The sequence below is a fragment of the Vicugna pacos genome, unplaced genomic scaffold, assembly GCF_048564905.1.
Source record: "Vicugna pacos unplaced genomic scaffold, VicPac4 scaffold_20, whole genome shotgun sequence".
Lineage (NCBI taxonomy): Eukaryota > Metazoa > Chordata > Mammalia > Artiodactyla > Camelidae > Vicugna > Vicugna pacos.
In genome coordinates this window covers 41,945,635-41,964,910 of record NW_027328741.1, presented here as the reverse complement: position 1 = coordinate 41,964,910, position 19,276 = coordinate 41,945,635, and the positions used below count along the sequence as shown (strand labels likewise).

Below are 19,276 nucleotides of genomic sequence, written 5' to 3'. Positions count from 1 at the left end.
AATAAAATGAAGGAAACATTTTCATTTACAATAGCATCAAAAAAAATAAAATACATAGGAATATTAAGAAAAATATGTGGAATACTGAGAAAAATGTCTGAAACATGTATATAGAAAACTAAAATACTACTGATAGAAGTTAAAAATGACCTAAAATAAATGGAAAGCTCTTCTGTGTTCATGGATCAGAAGCCTTATTATTGTTAGGATGGCCATTGTCCTCAAAATGACCTATAGATGCAATGCAACTCTGGCTTTTTGGCAGAAATGAACAAGCTGATCCTAAAACTAATATGGAAATGCAAGATACCCAGAATAGTCAAAACAATCTTGAAAAAGAACAAAGATTTCAAGTTTCCAAATTCAAAACTCACTAACAAAACTAAACCACACAGTGTGGTACTTGCATATAGGACAGACAAATAGATTGAGAGAAAAGAACTGAGAGTCCATAAACAATCTCTTACACGTAGCCAAATAATTTTTGACAAAGGTGCCATGACAATCCAATGGGGAAAAAATAATCTTTAGAAAAATGATGCTGGAACGCCTGCACATACACCTGGAAAGAAAGAAAACTGAACTTTTATCTTAACACCATTTATGAAAGTTAACTGAAAATAAATCACAGACCTGAAACTATAAAACTTTTAGAAAATGAACAATGAGAAAATCTTCAGGACTTTGGATTACAAATACTTGTAATATATGACACCAAAAGCACAAACAACAAAAGAAAAAAATCAAGTAAACTGGACTTCAGTAAAATTAAAAACTTCTGTGCTTCAAAGGACTTCATCAAGAAAGTAAGAAGACAATCCACAGGATGGATGAAATTATTTCCAATATTTTCCAAGATAAGGGACTTTTATCCAGAATAGACAAAGAAGACTTAAAACGTGACAATACAAAGACAAATACAATTAAAATGGGCAAAGAATTTAAATAGATGTTTCTCCAAAAAAACATACGAATGGGAAATAAGCACATAAAAAGATGTTCAACATCAGTAGGCATTAGGGAAACAGAATCAAAAGCACAATGACATGCCACTACATACCAACAAGGATGACAAATATATATGATATAGGATATATAAATATGTATCTATAAACCCAGTAATAAAGTGTTGATTAGGATGTGGAGAAACTGGACTCCTCATACATTACTACTGGAAATATAAAATGGTGCAGTCACTTTAAAAACTACTTTAGCAATTCCTCAAAATTTTAAAAGTAGAATAAATCCCAGCAATTCCATTTTCTGATATATCCTCAAGAGAACTGAAAATATGTGTTCACACAAAAACTTGTCCATGAGCATTTACAGCAGAATTATTCATCATCAACTGATGGATGGATAAGCAATGTGGAGTATTTATAACAATGGCATATTATTTGAACACAAAAAGGAATTTGGGTACTGATATATGCTACACCATGGATGAGTCTAGACTACGTCACACTAAATGAAAGATGACAATCAAATAAGGCAGCATACTGTACGGTTCTACTTATATGAAATGCCCAGAACAGGCAAATCCATAGAGGCAGAAAGTAGAGTGGTAGCTGCTGGGGGCTAAGGGAAAAGGAAGGTTAGGGACTGACTTACTAAAGGGTACCAGTTCCTTTTGGGAGTGATGTCTACAAAGCCCTGAAATGTACTTAAAACACTAATGCACACTTTCAAATGCTGCATTTTATGGTATGTGAATTATACCTACATAAAGCTGTTATTCTTGAAGCTGAGCCCACCTATGGAGCAACTGGCACAGCACTGACTGTGGCTTCTGGAGGGGGAGTAACCCACCTGCCCACCACAAAGGAGAGCAGCACCTGACCCAGTGTTGGAGGTGCACGATATTCTTGCTGACGGACACTGTGAGTAGCACAGACGAGGGGGCCAAGAGAGCAAGCTGATTTCGTGAAACAGGGCGAAGACACAAAGACCTCTCAATAAAACCATTAAGAGTGCACAGTCTCTAGGAGAATGCATCTTTGTTTTTTAAATCTTTTTATACCTGTTTTATTTTCTGTTACCTTTTTAATCCTTAGTTTTTAAATAGTTCTATACATTTACAGTTCTCATTTCATTTTTAATTCTCTTGGTTTTGATCTGTTATTGATTATTCACAGGTTTTAAATATTGTGTTTTGATATTTTTCTTCATTTTATTAAGGCTTTAAAAAGACATCTCAACTCGACTGCTATTCTGCTTCTACTTGCTCTTCTATTATTGATTATACACTGTTTTCAAACCTTCTTTTCCTCCATTTTTTTAAAATTCTCTCTCTCTCTCGTTTTTAAGTTTTATTTCCACATAGGCTTTAGATAGATAAATAAATAAACTCCTTTAAGGACCACAATAGATAACTGATACTCCTTAAGCCACAGTGCCAGAGAGATATGAGCAGTATGAAAAAGCAGAAGTATTCCCAATTAAAAGAGCAAGAGAAATCCCCTGAAAGAATGATCAATGAAATAGACATTGATGGCCTACTAGATCAAGATTTCAAAAAAGAAGTGATCAAATTACTGAAGGAACTAAAAGAGATAGTGTTTAGAGACATAAAATATGTCAAAAACAAAATAGTAGCTATAAAGAAGAGCCAATTAGAATTGGTAAATTAATTGGCTGAAATGAGATCTGACCTAAAGGCTGTAAAAATCAGGCTAGATAATGCAGAGGAACGAATAAGTGACCTAGAACACAGGACAACAGAAAGCACCCAATCAGAACAGCTGAGAGAAAAACAAATATACAACAATGAAAGCAATATAAGGAACCTATCTGATAATATAAAGCATGCCAATCTATGCATAATAGGGGTTCCAGAAGGGGAAGAAAGAACAAAGGGGATGGAAAAGGTATTTAAAGAAATCATGACTGAAAACTTCCCAAACCTAAAGAAGGATTCAGACACCCAAGCACAGGAGGCTCAGAGGTTCCCAAACAGGAAGAGCCTAAAGAGACCCACACCAAGACATATCATAATCAAGATGGCCAGACTGAAGGATAAAGAAATGATCCTAAAGGCAGCAAGAGAAAAACAAAGAGTGAGTTACAACAGAAGGCTCTCAGCTGATTTCTCTACAGAAAAACTATAGGCCAGAAGGAAGTGGCAAGATATATTCAAAGTTCTTAATGAAAAAAAGGATGCAGCCTAGGATACTTTCTCCAGCAAGGCTATCCTTTAGAATAGAAGGAGAGATAAAGAATTTCACAGAGAAGCAAAAACTAAAAGACTTTAGCAACACTAAACCCATGAAAGGTCTACTCTAAATAGAAAAGAAGCAGGATGCTACAGGAATGAGAACTCATAACTGGAAAGGTGATAACTACCATGAATTACAAATAGAATAAACATGAAACTGTAAAAGAAGATATCTAAATCATTGAGTGGGAGAGGGAAGCAAGAAAATATAGAGTATTTTTTCTTCCTTCTTCTTTTTTTTTAAATATTGTATTCTCCATAGGATGGGTTTGAGATTACATTTCTATCTGTTTAGTACACACAGTTACAGTAATTGGTTAACAAACTTACAAAAAATGTAACCACAAGCCAAAAACTTACAAGTGAGTCACAAAAACTAAATACAATCCAAGATGATACAAAACAAAGTTACCATACCACAAAAGGAAGAAGAAAGGAACAAAGAAGAAATACCAAATCAACTGCAAAAATAAGTTCAAAATAGCAATAAACACTCATCTATCATTAATTATTGTAAATGATGGACTAAATCCTCCAGTCAAAAGACAGAGTGGCAGACTGGATAATAAAGCAAGAACCTTCAATACACTGCATACAAGAGACACACTTTAGGGAGAAGGACACATATAGATTGAGAGTGAATGGACGGAAAAGGATATTCCATGCAACTGGAAATGCCAAAAAAGCAGATGTAACAGTACTGATTTGAGACAAAATAGACTTTAAACAAGGGCCATAAAGAAAGATAAATAAAGACATTTTATAATGATTAAGGGAGCAATACAAGATGAGGATATTACAATCATTAGTATATATGCACCCAACATGAGCACCTAAGTACATAAAACAACTACTAACAAAGATAAAGAGGGAAATTGATGGGAATACAATCATTGTCAGAAATTTTAACACCACATTAACATCACTAGACAGATCTTCCAGACAGAAAATAAAGAAGGCAACAGAGAAATTAAATGATACAATAGAAAAATTAGATTTAGTGGATATTTTCAGAGCATTACAACCCCCTAAAATAGGATATATATTCTTTTTAAGTGCGTGTGGAACATTTTCTAGGATTGATCATGTACTTGGTCACAAAATAAGCCTCAACAATTTTAAGAACATAGAAATTATCTCAAGCAACTTTACTGACAACAATGCCATTGAAACTAGAAATCAACTAAGGAGAAACAAAAGAGAAAAAAAGGAAAGCATAGAGATTAAACAACGTGCTATTAAAAAACCAATGGGTCAATGATGAAATCAAAGCTGAAATTAAAGAATACCTTGAGACAAATGAAAATGAAAGCACAACCACACAAAACTTTTGGGACGCAGCAAAAGCAGTGCTAAGAGGAAAGTTTAGGGCGATACAGGCCTTCCTCAAATAAGAACAATATCAAATATACAATCTAACCCACCAGTTAAAAGAACTAGAAACAGAAGAGCAAAAACACCCAAAAGTCAGCAGAAGGAAGGAAACATTAAAGATCAGGGAGGAAATAAAAAAAAAGAGATTAAAAAAATAAAAAAATATTCAAACCAAAAGCTAGTTTTTTGAAAGAGTAAATTAAATCGACAAACTTCTGGCCAAACTCACAAAGAAGAAAAAAGAGAGAACACAAATTTGCAAAATAAGAAAGGAAAATGGAGAAATTACATCAAATAACATAGAAATACTGAATATCATATGAGAATATCATGAAAAACTACATGGAAAAAAATGGATAACCTAGAGGAGATGGACAAGTTTCTGGAAACATACAGACCACCAAGTCTGAATCAAGAAGAAACTGACCACTTGAACAAACTGATCACTAGGAATGAAATCGAATAAACAATAAAAAAAATTCCCTACAAATAAAAGTCCAGTAGTGGACAGCTTCAACGGGGAATTTTAACACACACACAAAAAAGAACTCATACCAGTCCTTTCCAAACTCTTCCAGAAGATTGAAAAGAAGGAATATTCCCAGACACTTTCTATGCAGCCACCATCACCCTGATACAAAAACCAGGCAAAGACACCACCAAAACAGAGAATTACAGACCAATATCACTGATGAACACAGATGCAAAAGATCCTTACCAAAATACTAGCAAATAGAATCCAACAGAACATAAAAAAGATTATACATCATGCTCAAATGGGGTTCATCTCAGGGAAACAAGGGTGGTTCAACATATGCAAATCAATCAATGTAATACTTCACATCAACAAGAGAAAGGACAAAAACCACATGATCATCTCAATAGATGCATAAAAGTTTTTGATAAAGTTCAACACCCATTTATGATAAAAATTCTCACAAAAGTGGGTATTGAGGGAGCATATCTCAACATCATAAAAGATATATATGACAAGCCTACAGCCAGCATAGCACTAAACGGTGAAAAACTCAAAGGCTTCTCACTAAAATCTGGGACAAGAAAAGGATGCCCACTATCACCACTCCTACTCAACATAGCCTTGGAAGTCCTGGCCACAGCAATCAGGCAAGTAAGAGAAGTAAAAGTGGTCTAAATTGGAAAAGAAGTGGTAAAAGTGTCACTATATGCAGATGACATGATATTATATATAGAGAACCCTAAAAGTTCCACACAAAAACTACTAGAGCTGATCGAAGAATTTAGCAAGGAAGCAGGTTACAAGATTAATGTTCAAAAATCAGTTGCATTTCTTTTCACAAATGATGAATCAACAGAAAAAGAAAGTAAAGAAACAATCCCCTTTAAAATAGCACCCAAAGTAATAAAATATGTAGGAATAAATCTAACCACAGACGTGAGAGAATTATACACAGAAAACTATAAACCACTGGTGAAGGAAATTAAAGAAGACTTTAAAAAATGGAAAGGTATCCCATGCTCTTGGATTGCAAGAATCAATACTGTTAAAATGGTCACACACCCCAAGGCAATCTACAGATTTAATGCAATCCCTATGCAATTACCCTGGACATATTTCATAGAACTAGAACAAATCACAATAAAATTTATATGGAACCATCAAAGACATAGAATTTCCAGGGCATTACTGAAGAAAAATAAAGAGGCTGGAGGAATAACTCTCCCAGCCGTCAGACAATACTGTAGAGTTAGTCATCAAGACAGCGTGGTATTGGTACCAAAACAGACATATGGACCAATGGAACAGAATAGAGAGCCCAGAAATGAACCCACAAACTTTTGGTCAACTAATCTTCGACAAAGGAGGCAAGAATATACAATGGAATAAAGACGGTCTCTTCAGCAAGATAAACATAAGACAAGATACAATAAACATCCTAGAAGAAAATACAGGCAAAATATCTGACATACATCTCAGAAATGTTCCCTTAGGGCAGTCTACCCAAGCAATAGAAATAAAAGCAAGAATAAACAAATGGGACTTAAGAAACTTACAAGCTTCTGTACAGCAAAGGACACCATAAGTAAAAAAAAAGACAACCTACAGAATGGGAGAACATTTTTGCAAATGAAACTGACAAAGGCTTGATCTCCAGAATATATAAGCAGCTCATATGACTTCATAAGAAACAACCAAATAACCCAATCCAAACATGGGCAGAAGACCTAAACAAGCAATTATCCCATGAAGACATACAAATGATCAATGGGCACATGAAAAAATGCTCAATATCACTAATTATTAGAGATGCACAAATCAAAAGTACAATGAGGTATCACCTCAAAGCAGTCAGAATGGCCATCATTCAAAAATCCACAAATGACAAATGCTAGAGAGGTTGTGGATAAAGGGGAACCTCCTACACTTCTGGTGGGAATGCAGTTTGGTGCAGCCACTGTGAAAAACAGTATTGAGTTTCCTCAAAACACTACGAATAGACTTGCCATGTGACTCAGGAATCCCACTCCTGGGCATATATCCTGAAGGAACCCTACTTCAAGATGACACCTGCACCCCAATGTTCATAGCAGCAGTATTTACAATAGCCAAGACATGGAGACAGCCTAAATGTCCATCAGCGGATGACTGGCTAAAGAAGTGGTATATTTATAAAATGGAATACTACTCGGCCATAAATACTGACAATATAGGCCATTTGTAGCAACATGGATGCTCCTGGAGAATGTCATTCTAAGTTAAGTAAGCACGGTAACAAGGAATAAAGAGAAATTACCTCCAGGTACAGTTATGTTGATTAAAATATCCATACAGAAAGCAAGTCACCCCCACGACTGCTGCCAGGAGGAGCATCTGAGTGTAATAGCCCAGCCAAGCAAAGAAGATTCAGACCTTCTTCCCGTAGAATTTCCTGCAGAAAGACAGAAGGAAGTTTCAGAAGACACATATAATCACTCTGTAGCTTCATCCTCATGTTAATTTCTTTTTTCTTTGTTTTTTGGGGGGTCATAATTAGGTTTATTTCTTTATTTTTTAAATGGACGCATTGGGGATTGAACCCAGGACCTCATGCATGATAGGCATGCAGTCTACCACTGAGCTATACCCTCCCTCCATCATATTAATTTCTGATTCTAAATCAAGGTGGCTTTACGTTTAAACCTCTGACAATTCACACTTAAAACATATGCCTTTTTATAGCAGCCCCGAAATTCTACCGTGAAATAAGAAATGTTTTACATATCATAGAAGTACTGATCACTGGTTCACCTGCTGATGAGAGATAAATGAGAAAAGAGCAATGGAGGGGACGAGGCCGACTCCAGAGCAGTTGCAGGGGATCATCACCACTCACTGGACAGTCTGGCACATTCAACAAATCCCCCCAAAGATCATTCTTAACAGGCTTCACACAGTGGACATCAACAACTGGCTCAGTCATCTGCTCCTGCCTTATCTCGGGAACTTCCCTGGAGCAAATGAATCGTAAACCACAGATAATAAGGAAATGGCTGATAATAATAACAACTGGGAGTGCAATGTCTGTCTGACAAAATATTTATAAAACTCATTGTGGGAATGGGAGAGGGCAGGAGGGATGTGACTGAGGAAGGTACTGCCCTGTATTCTTTGTATCTAGCACGACTGTTGTTCCTAGGTTTTAAAAACCCTTCAATGTTTCTCAGTTAATCTGGAGTAGATGGAACAGGCCAGGGAGGCAAGATTAGAAGAAAGGAGGCAGAGCATGAAGCGGTGCCAGGCTGGTCCTGACAGGGAGACGGAGACAGACACAGACAGGCAGACACAGAGGGTTTAGGGTTGAGGCAGAACAATGAGACGGCGGCTCAGGTGTGTCTTGCTTTTGCTGATAATTCCCTCAACTGGCTCACTGCTGACTAGGCAGTGCTGGGTAAAACCTGTGGATTCCCTCAGCTCTGAGTTCTCTCTGAGGCTTCCGGCTCAGGCTGGAGCTTCCCGCTAGGGGGGACTCAGCTCAGAGGAAAGCCTGTAGTCCTGGGAAACTTCACGCAGGAACCCCCTTGGGCTGGACCAGCGCTCACAGGGCTGCTGTGAGACCAGCTCCATCATCAGAGACCTGGGCTTGGACCATCCCATGGGGAAAAGGGCTGAGCCCGATGCCAAATCAGATAGGAGTGACAAAGTGTGTTCATTCTCATGTGACTGGGCTTTGTGGCCTGGCTCACAGATGGCAGGCTCAGGATGGTATCTGGCAGAGAAAACCCTGGCAATGGGTTTGAGGTGTATTGGACTCTTTCTTGTTAAGCTTTTTGTAATAAATACTTATCAACTATCCGTCCTGAAAATGCCACATTCAAAACTGAAAGAATGTTAGAAGTTGCCTGCTCCAACTGGCCAATGGTAAACACACCCTGCTACAGTTAGAGAGCTGGTCAGGCAGCCTCTGCCTGGATATTTACAGTGACGGGGAGTTCATTACTTCCAAAGGTTACAAGTCGGCAGGAAGGTCAGACAGAATTTTTGAACCTTAAACAGATATCTGCCTCCTAGTCCTTGCTGAAAGGCAAGGAATAATGAGGATCCCTTCAAATGTAGTTTTGCCTGATTGTTATCTCTCTCTGTCAAAAGCACCCCAATTTGTTTTTCAAAATTCAGCTTTGATTTCTTTTTATCAAAGTAATGCCATACATTTAATAAAGAGTCAAACAGTTCTCGAACACCGATTGTAAAAAGGAGCAGTTCCCATCAACCGCCCCATTTCCTGGCCAGAAACAACCACGTTCAGCTCCTACTGCTGACTCTTGGAATACTTACTCCCTTTCTCTGACTAATATCCTTGTAACACAGCCTACTGACTTTTTCAGCTTTATGTATCACCTATTTAACTTTCTATTTTGGAAAATGAGGATTCAGCTCTCTTTCAAACCCCATCTCATCTACACACCCAAACCTTCATTCTTCCAAACTTTTGATACAATTACATTATAATTTTGATCAGCTCAGTATCCTTGCTTTACATTATTAGGACTCTGTACAGACTGTTCACAGGTGTAGCAAGTTGTCTGCTAGCCTTACTTTTTCCTTCCCTACTTTGTTTTCCCTGGAGTTAATAATTGTCTTGGTGGTTCATAGCTTAGATTTCTGTGCACATAACAATTCAACCCCAGACCTTCTCCTAATGAATAACTTTCTCAATACTTTCCAATACATTGTCTTCAAATTTCATCTCCTTGAATAAATCTCTTCAGATCTCCTTCAACCTGGATTAAAGACATGCTAGTCTTGTCACAGAGATCAAGGGGTCACTAGTGGGAAGCAACAAAGGGAACACATGGACCAGGAGCAGGGAGCAGATCAACATATTTTCCTTAGTAAAACATACTTAAACTAGTGGGAAAATTGTTTTCTTTACAAACACAAACACACACACAAACCCCAAAAGCCCATAAAGAATGATTAAAGAGCCATCAAACCCATTGCCCTGCAGTCAAATTCTGTGTAACATAAAACAAAAATAACAGAAGGAAAATATCATATAAACATTAATCTCAAGGGGGATGGGGTACACTCAGTGCCAGAGTGTGTGCTCAGCATGCAGAAGGTCCTAGATTCAATCTTCAGTACCTCCATTAGAAAAAGAAAATTAAAAGAAAAGAAAAATGTATCAACTTTAAATATTTACATATGTACAAACATCCTCTTAAAACTGTGTTCTACACGATACACTGGTTAATGAGAAAGTGCCTCTTCATGTCTGTGATCCTGCTGATAATTGAGGGAGAAAATAAGAGTATGACCACATGAAATAAAATCCCTTATGAAATAATGATCCTGGGTGACAATCATTATTGACTGCTGTCACCAAAAAAGAGTTAACTGGACAATATGTACCTTATGACAGGAGTACAAAACTTCACAGAACAAGTATTCTTGCACAAAGTTGAACCTCAATCAGATCAAGATTTTAGGGGAGGATCAAATCACTTAGCTAAAGCCAATACATAGGATGTAGAAACAAGTCTAACACCACAGGGGAGAATGAAATCAGACAAACAGGAAATAGAGGAACCCCTCAGAAATTTCAAGGAAAATGAGAAACAGGAAAATTATAGATTAGAACCCACTTGAGAGATATGCTAGCTGCAATGTCTGAACCTATTCTGGATCCTGACTTCAACCCCAAAACTACTTAAAAGTGTATTTTTGTGACAATCAGGGAATTATTTTGTAACCCTTAAAAAAAAAGGAATATTCCAATTGTATTAGAAAGAGACCATGTCATATCACTAATGAAAGGTTAAGCTATGTAGGATTGTCTTCAAAATGATCCCATAGTGGGGGAAGGGAGGAGGTGGAGATGAAAGGTGCAACAACAGTGACTCTGAGTTTATAATTCTGGAGCTGGGTGACTGATACAGGCAGGCTGGCTGTGCTGTTCTCTCTACTTCTGTACATGTTTGAATCTTTCCAAAAAATGTGAAACAAACACAAAGACTTCCGTGTTATAAAACCCTAATTTTGAAAGTTAAGAGGTTTGCCAAAGTAGGTGCACCTGCATGGGGCACTGAGATGAGAAAGAACAGGCACCTGGCTCCAGGCCGACCTGGGGCTAACTTGACCCTCCTCTTCTCCTCACCATCCACAGCCAGCCCATAACTGCATCCTGTCAGCTCCACTCCCCAAACGCATTCCTCCCTGGCTCCCACCATCTCTCATCTGGCCCACTCCAAGTGCCTCCTACCCGGCCTCCCTGCTTCCTGGATCCCTGCAATTCATTCTCCACATTATCTTTGCAAATTGTGAGTGAGAGAAAATTACTTTAGTGCTTAAACTATCATGACTGCTTCTCACTGCACTTAGAGTCTACACTCCTTTCCATGTTCCTGAAGCCCTTCTAAACCTTGCGTCTCAGCACTCTCACCAGCGCTGGCTCCAGTATCTCCTCAAACCTGCTGAGTACATTTGTGCCTCGGGGCCAATGGACAAGCTGCCTCTATTCCTGGGGTGAATTTTCCCAGATCCTCAAAGTCCAGCCTCCTTATCGCCATCTCAGCTCACATGTAACCTACTCAAAGATAGCTTTCTTGACTCACTTCCCCCCAAGCCTCCCATCTCAAAACTGTGTTAATTCCTTCTTTTCAATCTTACATTTTTTCCTTATTCGCCCGATTATTTTTGTTTGCTCGGTTCTCCTTGGCCTCCCTCCCCCCAGTAGCCTTGCCCAAACAGCATAATCTCCCGGGGAGCAGCCGGCACTGCTGCTCTGAGAAGACATGCTGAGCGCGACATTACAGTCACGTGGTGTAGTGAACCGGTGTCAAACATCAGATACAGCAAAGCAGTGAGAATTTCTCTCTTATTTTATAATTTAAGTGAAATCGAACATTTACTACTATTTAATGAAGAATTTGGTAGGTCTTTGATCCCAGTTCCTGAACAACCCCTAAAGCCTTTAAATTTTCCAAGTAGGAGTGCCTTTGCAATTCATGGTGGACCCTTGGATGGCTTGTGTCCATGAGACGACTCAGGATGGGGACTGGCCTGTCAGAGACACCAACCATGTGATTAGAGGAGTGGGGCTTTGAGCTTTGTGACAAGTGAGTGACCACCAGGAGATGAAGGGGCTCAGCGTTTTGGGCTAAGGAAAGTTTTGACTTATAATTAGGGTTTGGGTTAGCCATGTTGGTAGTGACCCAATAAATTATGTCTTTTTAATAAAGCCTCCAGTAAAAACTTGGGGGCAACAAAGCTCAGAGCTCCTGTGTGCTTCCTGGTTGGTAATACTCTTGGAGGACTGTCACACTCAGATGCTGTGAGGGCAACCCTGAGCTCTTCCCACTGGAGTGCTCTCCACAACAGCTCACCTGAGGAGATCTAAGGGCTGCTTCTTGTCTGTGCTTCGAGGAGGAGCCCATTCCCTGTACAGAAGGCCCTGTTCGCTGGGGCAGCTGAGGTCCTCTGACATAGGCTGAAGTTGCACTGGGAAGCAGAAGCAAACAGGTGAGCATCACTGTCACCACGTGTTCACGTGTTCTGTTGATAAAATGTGGTGCTAACACTTCGTGGTCATTTGTAAATAAGGGGCCCTCACTTGCCAGAAGGGATGGAGGTACCATATAATTTTTCATAATTCTCACCCAGGATTAATACTAACCCCTTGAGGGTCATTTGTAAACGTGGGTGGAAAGGAATGCTTGGATGTCACAGTCCTAGGACCACCGTGGGTACCTGGTGAGAGCCTTGCAGATGCTTAATGTCCTACAACCGAGCCAGTCTTCCACAGCAAAAAATTTAGGCCAACCAAGTGCCCAAACTGCTGCAGTGGAGGGACACCTGATGGTTCAGCCCCCTCCTTGGACACCCAGAGGAACCTGGACTCTGGCAGGTTGGGGGCAGGGTCAATTCTAAAACCCAGGCTTTTTGTCCCCACAATTCAGTAGTTATTCGGTGACAGCGCATGGAATATAAACAACAAAGAAACTTGACATGATGTTATATAATTAGCTTACTCAAGAACCAAAATTTAAATCCAGTCATTCTCCTTCCCACCTGACCTACTTTCCTTTCTCCTGTACTAGCACCAGATTATTACCCACCCAGCCTTAACATGGGTCCTGACTCCACTTATCTCCCTCCCAAACACCACATGAGATGATTCCTCAGCCTGGATGTGGGACCAGCAATTACAAGAGGCTTTAGTGGAAAAGAACTGGTTGTGCGCAGCTGCCAACTAAACACTGTAGAATCCTGGTGTCCCACATTAGTAATCATGACAGCTGTTTGCAAGTGTCCCCAAAGTTCATTTCAGACTCTCACTGCTAATATTGCTGGGACATAAATATGAATCATATGGACTGCTGGGCTGGACTGCTATGCTGGGTCTCTGATCCAGGAAACTCAGTGTTTGCTCCCTGCACCCAGCTCCCTGTTCTGTTCGTGCATGTGCATCAAGCAGCAGTTTAGTGTCTATTTTAATATCTTAAACAGTACATTTCAGTATTGTCTTCATCCACAAATATGTGTACCACACAGTAGTAATGATCAATCTCATTCTTTGCTTTCTTTGGTCTTAGAGAGTCAGATAAATGGATAGCAAAGATAGCAAAGTCATAGAACGCTATAATATAGTATTTCCTTTATTTCAATGAAAGGATTTATTTAAAGAGCTTAGATAGAACATCCTTGCATCTATGGCATCATTAAGCGTCTGAAGCTGTTACATTTTAAAAACTTCATTTCAAGCGAGATGTTATCAGTTAGAGAAAGCGCTCCTGAATTTGAGGGGTCGCTGTCATCTCACACAGAGTCCCTAAAAAATGTCAGCACTCTGCAGTATTGCCGTCATGACAAGAACCCAGACAGATGAAATTTGGAAAAACTTGTGGCTTTCTAGTGCACAGACAGAAAATGGTATTTCAGAGGGAAAAGCCTGAATTACAGAAAATGATAAATGAAATGGTCTAACATGCATTTCCCTTACAAAGAACTAATACTTCTTTGGTCGATAATAACATCTGTCAGTAATTATGAAAAAAGCTGACAGATGCATAGTACTTAATATTAGCCAGGACTGTTCTAACATTGACATAGATTCATTAATCTCCATAGCAGCTCTACGAGGTGGGTGCTAAAATTATCCCCATTTTATTGGTGAGGAACTTGAGAGACACAGAGGCTAAGTGACATTTACAAGGTCGACAGCGAGAAACCAGCACATGTATTCCAGCATGAGTCTACGCTCTTGGCCTCTTCTCTTTTTTTTCTTTTTTGGTGGTGGGGAGATAATAAGGTAATTCTGGTGGGGCATGGGGAGGTAATTAGGGTTATTTGTCTATTTTAGAGGAGGTGTTGGGGGCTGAACCCAGGACCTTATGCTTGCTAAGCATGCACCCCATCACTTGAGCTGTACCCTTCCCTCTCGAGTCTATGCTCTTAGCTGCTAATCCTCACTGTCCCACATGGTAACTCTGGGGGGACTACAGTTCATTCATTCACTCGTTAAACTCAGCCTTCCCGGTGCCTTGGATTCAGCAGTGAACAAGGCAACATGGTGCCTGCCTTAAATGAGCTTGTCGCCTCCTGATATATTATCTTCATTTTACCCAGGAACAAACAAGGTCCAGAAGATTAGCCTTTTCCTGTTAACACCGGAGGAGATATGTGGTGCTTTATTTCATTTTTGCCATTTGACTTACACCATGGGGAGGGAAAGCTGCCTTGCAGATCCTGGAGCTCACAAGCCTGTTAATCCTGAATTTTTTTTAACACTGTCCCTTACTTGATACTTGATCTGAGAAAGGATGAAGTAAACCTAAAAAGATTCTAAGAGAGTGTGTGGTTTACACAGGGTAACTAACCAGACACTGTTTACTATCCTAACAGGAATCTCTAGGCATATTTCTTTTCTTTCTCTTTTTTCCTTTTTATGGGCAGCTTTTAAAAACCAAACCAAACCAACCAAACCAAATCACTGATAATTCAACAGCAGGTTCTAAATCACCCCCAAGACAGCAGCTAAACTCGGTTTAGACTTACAATGCGGCTTCTGGTGGTGGGATTGAAGAATATATCTCTATCCTGAATATAAAAGTCATTCACGCAGCTCTTCTCAAATAGGGCAATGAAAAATTCTTGCTTCGGCTTGATGATACTTTGATCCACTTGGAGGACTTTCATAAAACAGCTGAAATTACCAAAGGCTGAGGACCGGGTTTTCAGATCATTGGGCTTCAGAGGCAATATTATGTGCAGTATCTCAGCGTATGTACAGAGCACCTCCCACAGGGTGTATACTTTTGCAAATAGAAGCTTGTCACCCAAAACCTATATTGGGAGAATGAAAACACAAACCAGGAAACTATTTTCACATTTTTAGTACACAGATTTTTCTTACATTGCTGGTAGTTAAAGCACTTGTGTAAACACACACACATATGACACTGGTAAAGGTGAAGATATAATAAAAATTGATTTGCAAACTATCATATATTTTTGCCTTAAAGATAATTTCTTTGTTGAAATTACTGAAAAGTTATTTAAAATCCTTACAGTTCATTCATAAAATAACCAATGTTTTAGATGAAAAAAGCAAACTTGTTAATTTTTAGTCCAAATTAGTAACTAAAAATAGAAACACCAAAATATTCTTTGCAGTGGCATTGCAATGACAATTTTATAAATTTCTGAAACCTAGGACTATTTACATATCTGTTCAATATAGTGTTAAACAGTCATTAAAAGGGATTTAAAAGAATTATATTTATTGATATGGAATATATAATAAAAGGAGAAAGCAAAAAATGTGAAATAATAATTTTCCTTTTTGGAAGGGAAAAATATCTTCATTTGAACAAAAAAATGTTTAGAAGGATTTTAAGATTCTTTATGTATAATTAAGGTACAGATGATTTTTAATTCCACTGTTCTTTCATTTTCAATTTTGGGGGGTAAGTTTTATAATAAAAAAAATCTTTAAAACAGTTCTTACATAAATACATTAATAGATATATTTATGACTACATTCTCTGGCTATTAAAAAAGATCTCCTAGCTGTGGATCTGAAACATACATTCCATAATGCAGATTCTGACTGACTCGCCTCCCAGCCCACAGCGAAGGCACGGCTAGTGTGACATGTTTCAAATATCATTCCAGGTATTATGCAGGCTCCCAGCCAGTGGCTGCAAGGGGACTGACACTGATCTGGTTGCTCCCAGCTGTAGACCAACACAGATGAAGTTAGATTCACAGGCTCATGTTTCCTCTGTCAAAAGAAATCAGAAAATGTTAGGCTTTTACTTTCACCAAGGGAACAAGAAGTTGTTTGATTATTTTTATGGAAAAAAAAACAACAAACCAATTTGAACCTGTTGAAAAGACATTTGCTCAAAATAGTACAGTAGCAATGATGGTGCTCTGGCTGGCAGGGACTTACTGGATTCCTGTGAGTGCTGGACTCCTCACATGGAATTCCCTTGGCACTCCAGAAGGCCTGTGGTTGTCCCCATGGGTTTGTGGCCATATGTGGCACACAAAAGCCTCTGGCTTTGCCACAATTTCAATGCCTTTTTTGGCTTATGAAAGGTTTTGCACTCAAATGGAGTATTCTTGAGTCCAGTCACTGATGTCATTCACCAGAGTTATACTCCAGATCTGACATTCTAGACTCTTAAATTCTTGCAGACATTCAAATGGTTCAGGTTTGGATGTGTATTCACCTCTGGAGGCCTGGACCATATTCGCTAAAGCCACCCGGTCAAGTTCAGCAAAATGCAAAGAAATTTTTCTCTCTGCAAGACTGAAATGTCTGTGAAGGTATAAAAACTTCTGCATCTACAAAAATAGGGAACCAACTTATCAATAACATATCTATCCATAATGAATGGACATTTAAAAAATTACTGTATTTACTTCTATCAAATTCTATCTGGCTTTTGCCAAATTGTGTCCTAAACTGTAAGGAAAGTATATAAATGTAGTGAATTTTTGAACTTTTAAGAGAAAAAGGAACCCTCCTACTCGGTTGGTGGGAATGTAAATTGTGCAGCCACTTTGGAGGACAGTATAGAGGTTCCATAAAAAACTGAAAATAGACTTCCGTGTGATCCAGCAGTCCCATTAATGGGCATATGTCTGGAGAAAAATATAATTCAAAAAGACACATACACCCCAATGTTCACAGCAGCACTATTTACAATAGCCAAAACACTGAAACAAACCAAGTGTTCACTGAAACAACACAAGTGTTCACTGACAGATGACTGGATAAAGAAATTGTGGTATATTATATATATATGTATATATACATATATATACACATACATATACACACATGAACACACACACACAATGGAATACTGATAAGCCATAAAAAATAAAATAATACCATTTGCAATAACATGGATGGACCTACAGGGTATTATGCTAAGTGAAATAAGTCAGAGAAAGAAAAACAAATATTCTATATATTAACTTATATATACATATATAAAATAGAACAAATTAATTACTATAATAAAACAGAAATAGACTCACAGGTATATAGAACAGACTGGTGGTTACAAATGGGGAGAAGGAGGAGAGGGGAGGCAGGAAGGGGGTAGGGGATTGAGAGGTAAAAATTACTATGTATAAAATGGATAGCTTACAGTGCTGTATCATACAGCACAGGGAAATATAGCCATTATTTTATGGTGACTTTAAATGGAATATAATTTATAAAAATGTTGAGCCTCTTTGTTAGACACCTGAAAATAATATGATGTAAATCAACTACTCAATTACAAAATTTTTAATAAAAGTTTTCTTTTCATATTATTTGCAATAAGTTGGAAGCCAGAACTGTCAATAGAAATATAGTGCAAGTCACAATTTTCCAGTAATACCATTTAGAAAATAAAAAGGAACAAGTGAAATTAATTCTAGTAATAATTATATTTATCCCAAAATATCCAATATACAATCATTTCAAAAGTGTGACTGACACTTTTAAAACTTATTAATAAATATTTTACATTAGTTTTGTTGTACGAAGTCTTGAAGATCTATTATGTATTTTCCACTTATAGAACATCTCAATTCAAAATAGCCACATGTGGCTAGTGGCTACCATACTAGACAGAGCAGATTACACCATTCACACTTCTGATAAATTACCTTCTGTTACTTATTTTAAAAACTTGCAGAAAAGGCTTTAGATATTCCCTACATCAAACAAAACAACCTTGACGGGTTGGAAGTATCTTCATTATAAAGTGAAAAATAAAGGTAAGAGAGCCATGGTTATATGTATGTTAATGTAACAATAACTTCTTAAATCATTCAGGACTTTACAATCTTTCTTCATATGCCAAGGATTCACTGTCACTGCACAATATTTTTCACTGTTATTATCTTTGGAATTGACAGGCTTCTGATGACCCTGCTTTGTGCATCTGTACATAAAAGAAAACAACAAAACAGAGAAAAAGACCTTGTTAAAGATAGTTTGGGGGGAGGGTATAGCTTAAGTGAAAGATCATATTCTTAGCATGCACAAGGGCCTGGGTACAATCCCCAGTACTTCTTCTAAAAATAAAATAAATAAAAACCTAATTACCACCCCCCTGCAAAAAATTAATTAATTACTTTAATTAAAAGTTAAAAAAAGATAATTTAGTGCAGGCTTATCAGGCTACAAGAGCTACAGTGAATGCCCCCCCCATTAATTTAGAAGAAGTCTCACAGTATTTCCCAACATAAAGGCTAAAATATAATTGAGAACAGTTTCTGATGGTCAGCATGATTTTAACAAAAAAGTAGATAGTTACTTCCCTGGTGTCAAAGCTCTGTCAGAGATGGGCACAGAAAATTTAGTAGAAATGATTTTGCATATACCTTTGAAAGAAATGCTAAGAAATGATCTTTTCTGTTGGAAATTAGCCTGCTTTTACATTCTGCAGTAGGCATACATGTTTACAAACCAGGCAGGAACTGGATCATATTTTACACATAATTTAGAAACTGATTTGAATTTTGCTCTCTGTCTGCAAGGCTATTTCTTAGGTAATTACATAAGCTGGCAACTATACTAAATTTTGTTTCCCTGTTTGCTTAATCCTCACAACAACTCTGTAAGCTGCTATTATTACCCCCATATAACAGATAAAGAGCTTGAGGCAGAAAATAATCTGGGTAACTTGGTAAATGGTGGAGCTGAGTATGACTGCAGC

The 19,276-nt window shown here is 38.1% G+C and overlaps 1 protein-coding gene across 6 annotated transcripts in view; it reads right to left on the bottom strand.

Annotated features, from left to right (window-relative positions):
- Positions 1–18,493, bottom strand: part of LOC140693989 (anoctamin-6-like) — a 51,162-nt gene extending 32,669 nt beyond the window's left edge. For 2 of the 6 annotated variants that reach the window (XR_012069708.1, XR_012069712.1), the window contains exons 1-3: positions 15,102–15,374; positions 12,431–12,545; positions 7,363–7,497 (exon numbers count right to left, since the gene is read on the bottom strand). Coding sequence is in view for 3 of the 6 variants with exons in the window: in XM_072957490.1 (XP_072813591.1) it covers positions 15,102–15,389; positions 16,135–16,215 (369 nt within the window). In the remaining 3 variants the exon portion in view is untranslated. Of the gene's footprint in view, positions 1–7,362; positions 7,498–12,430; positions 12,546–15,101; positions 15,390–16,134; positions 16,474–18,221 lie in introns of those variants that run through there. The other 4 variants (XM_072957490.1, XM_072957492.1, XR_012069709.1 and 1 more) reach the window with 4 other exon arrangements.
- Positions 18,494–19,276: the final 783 nt, after the last annotated feature.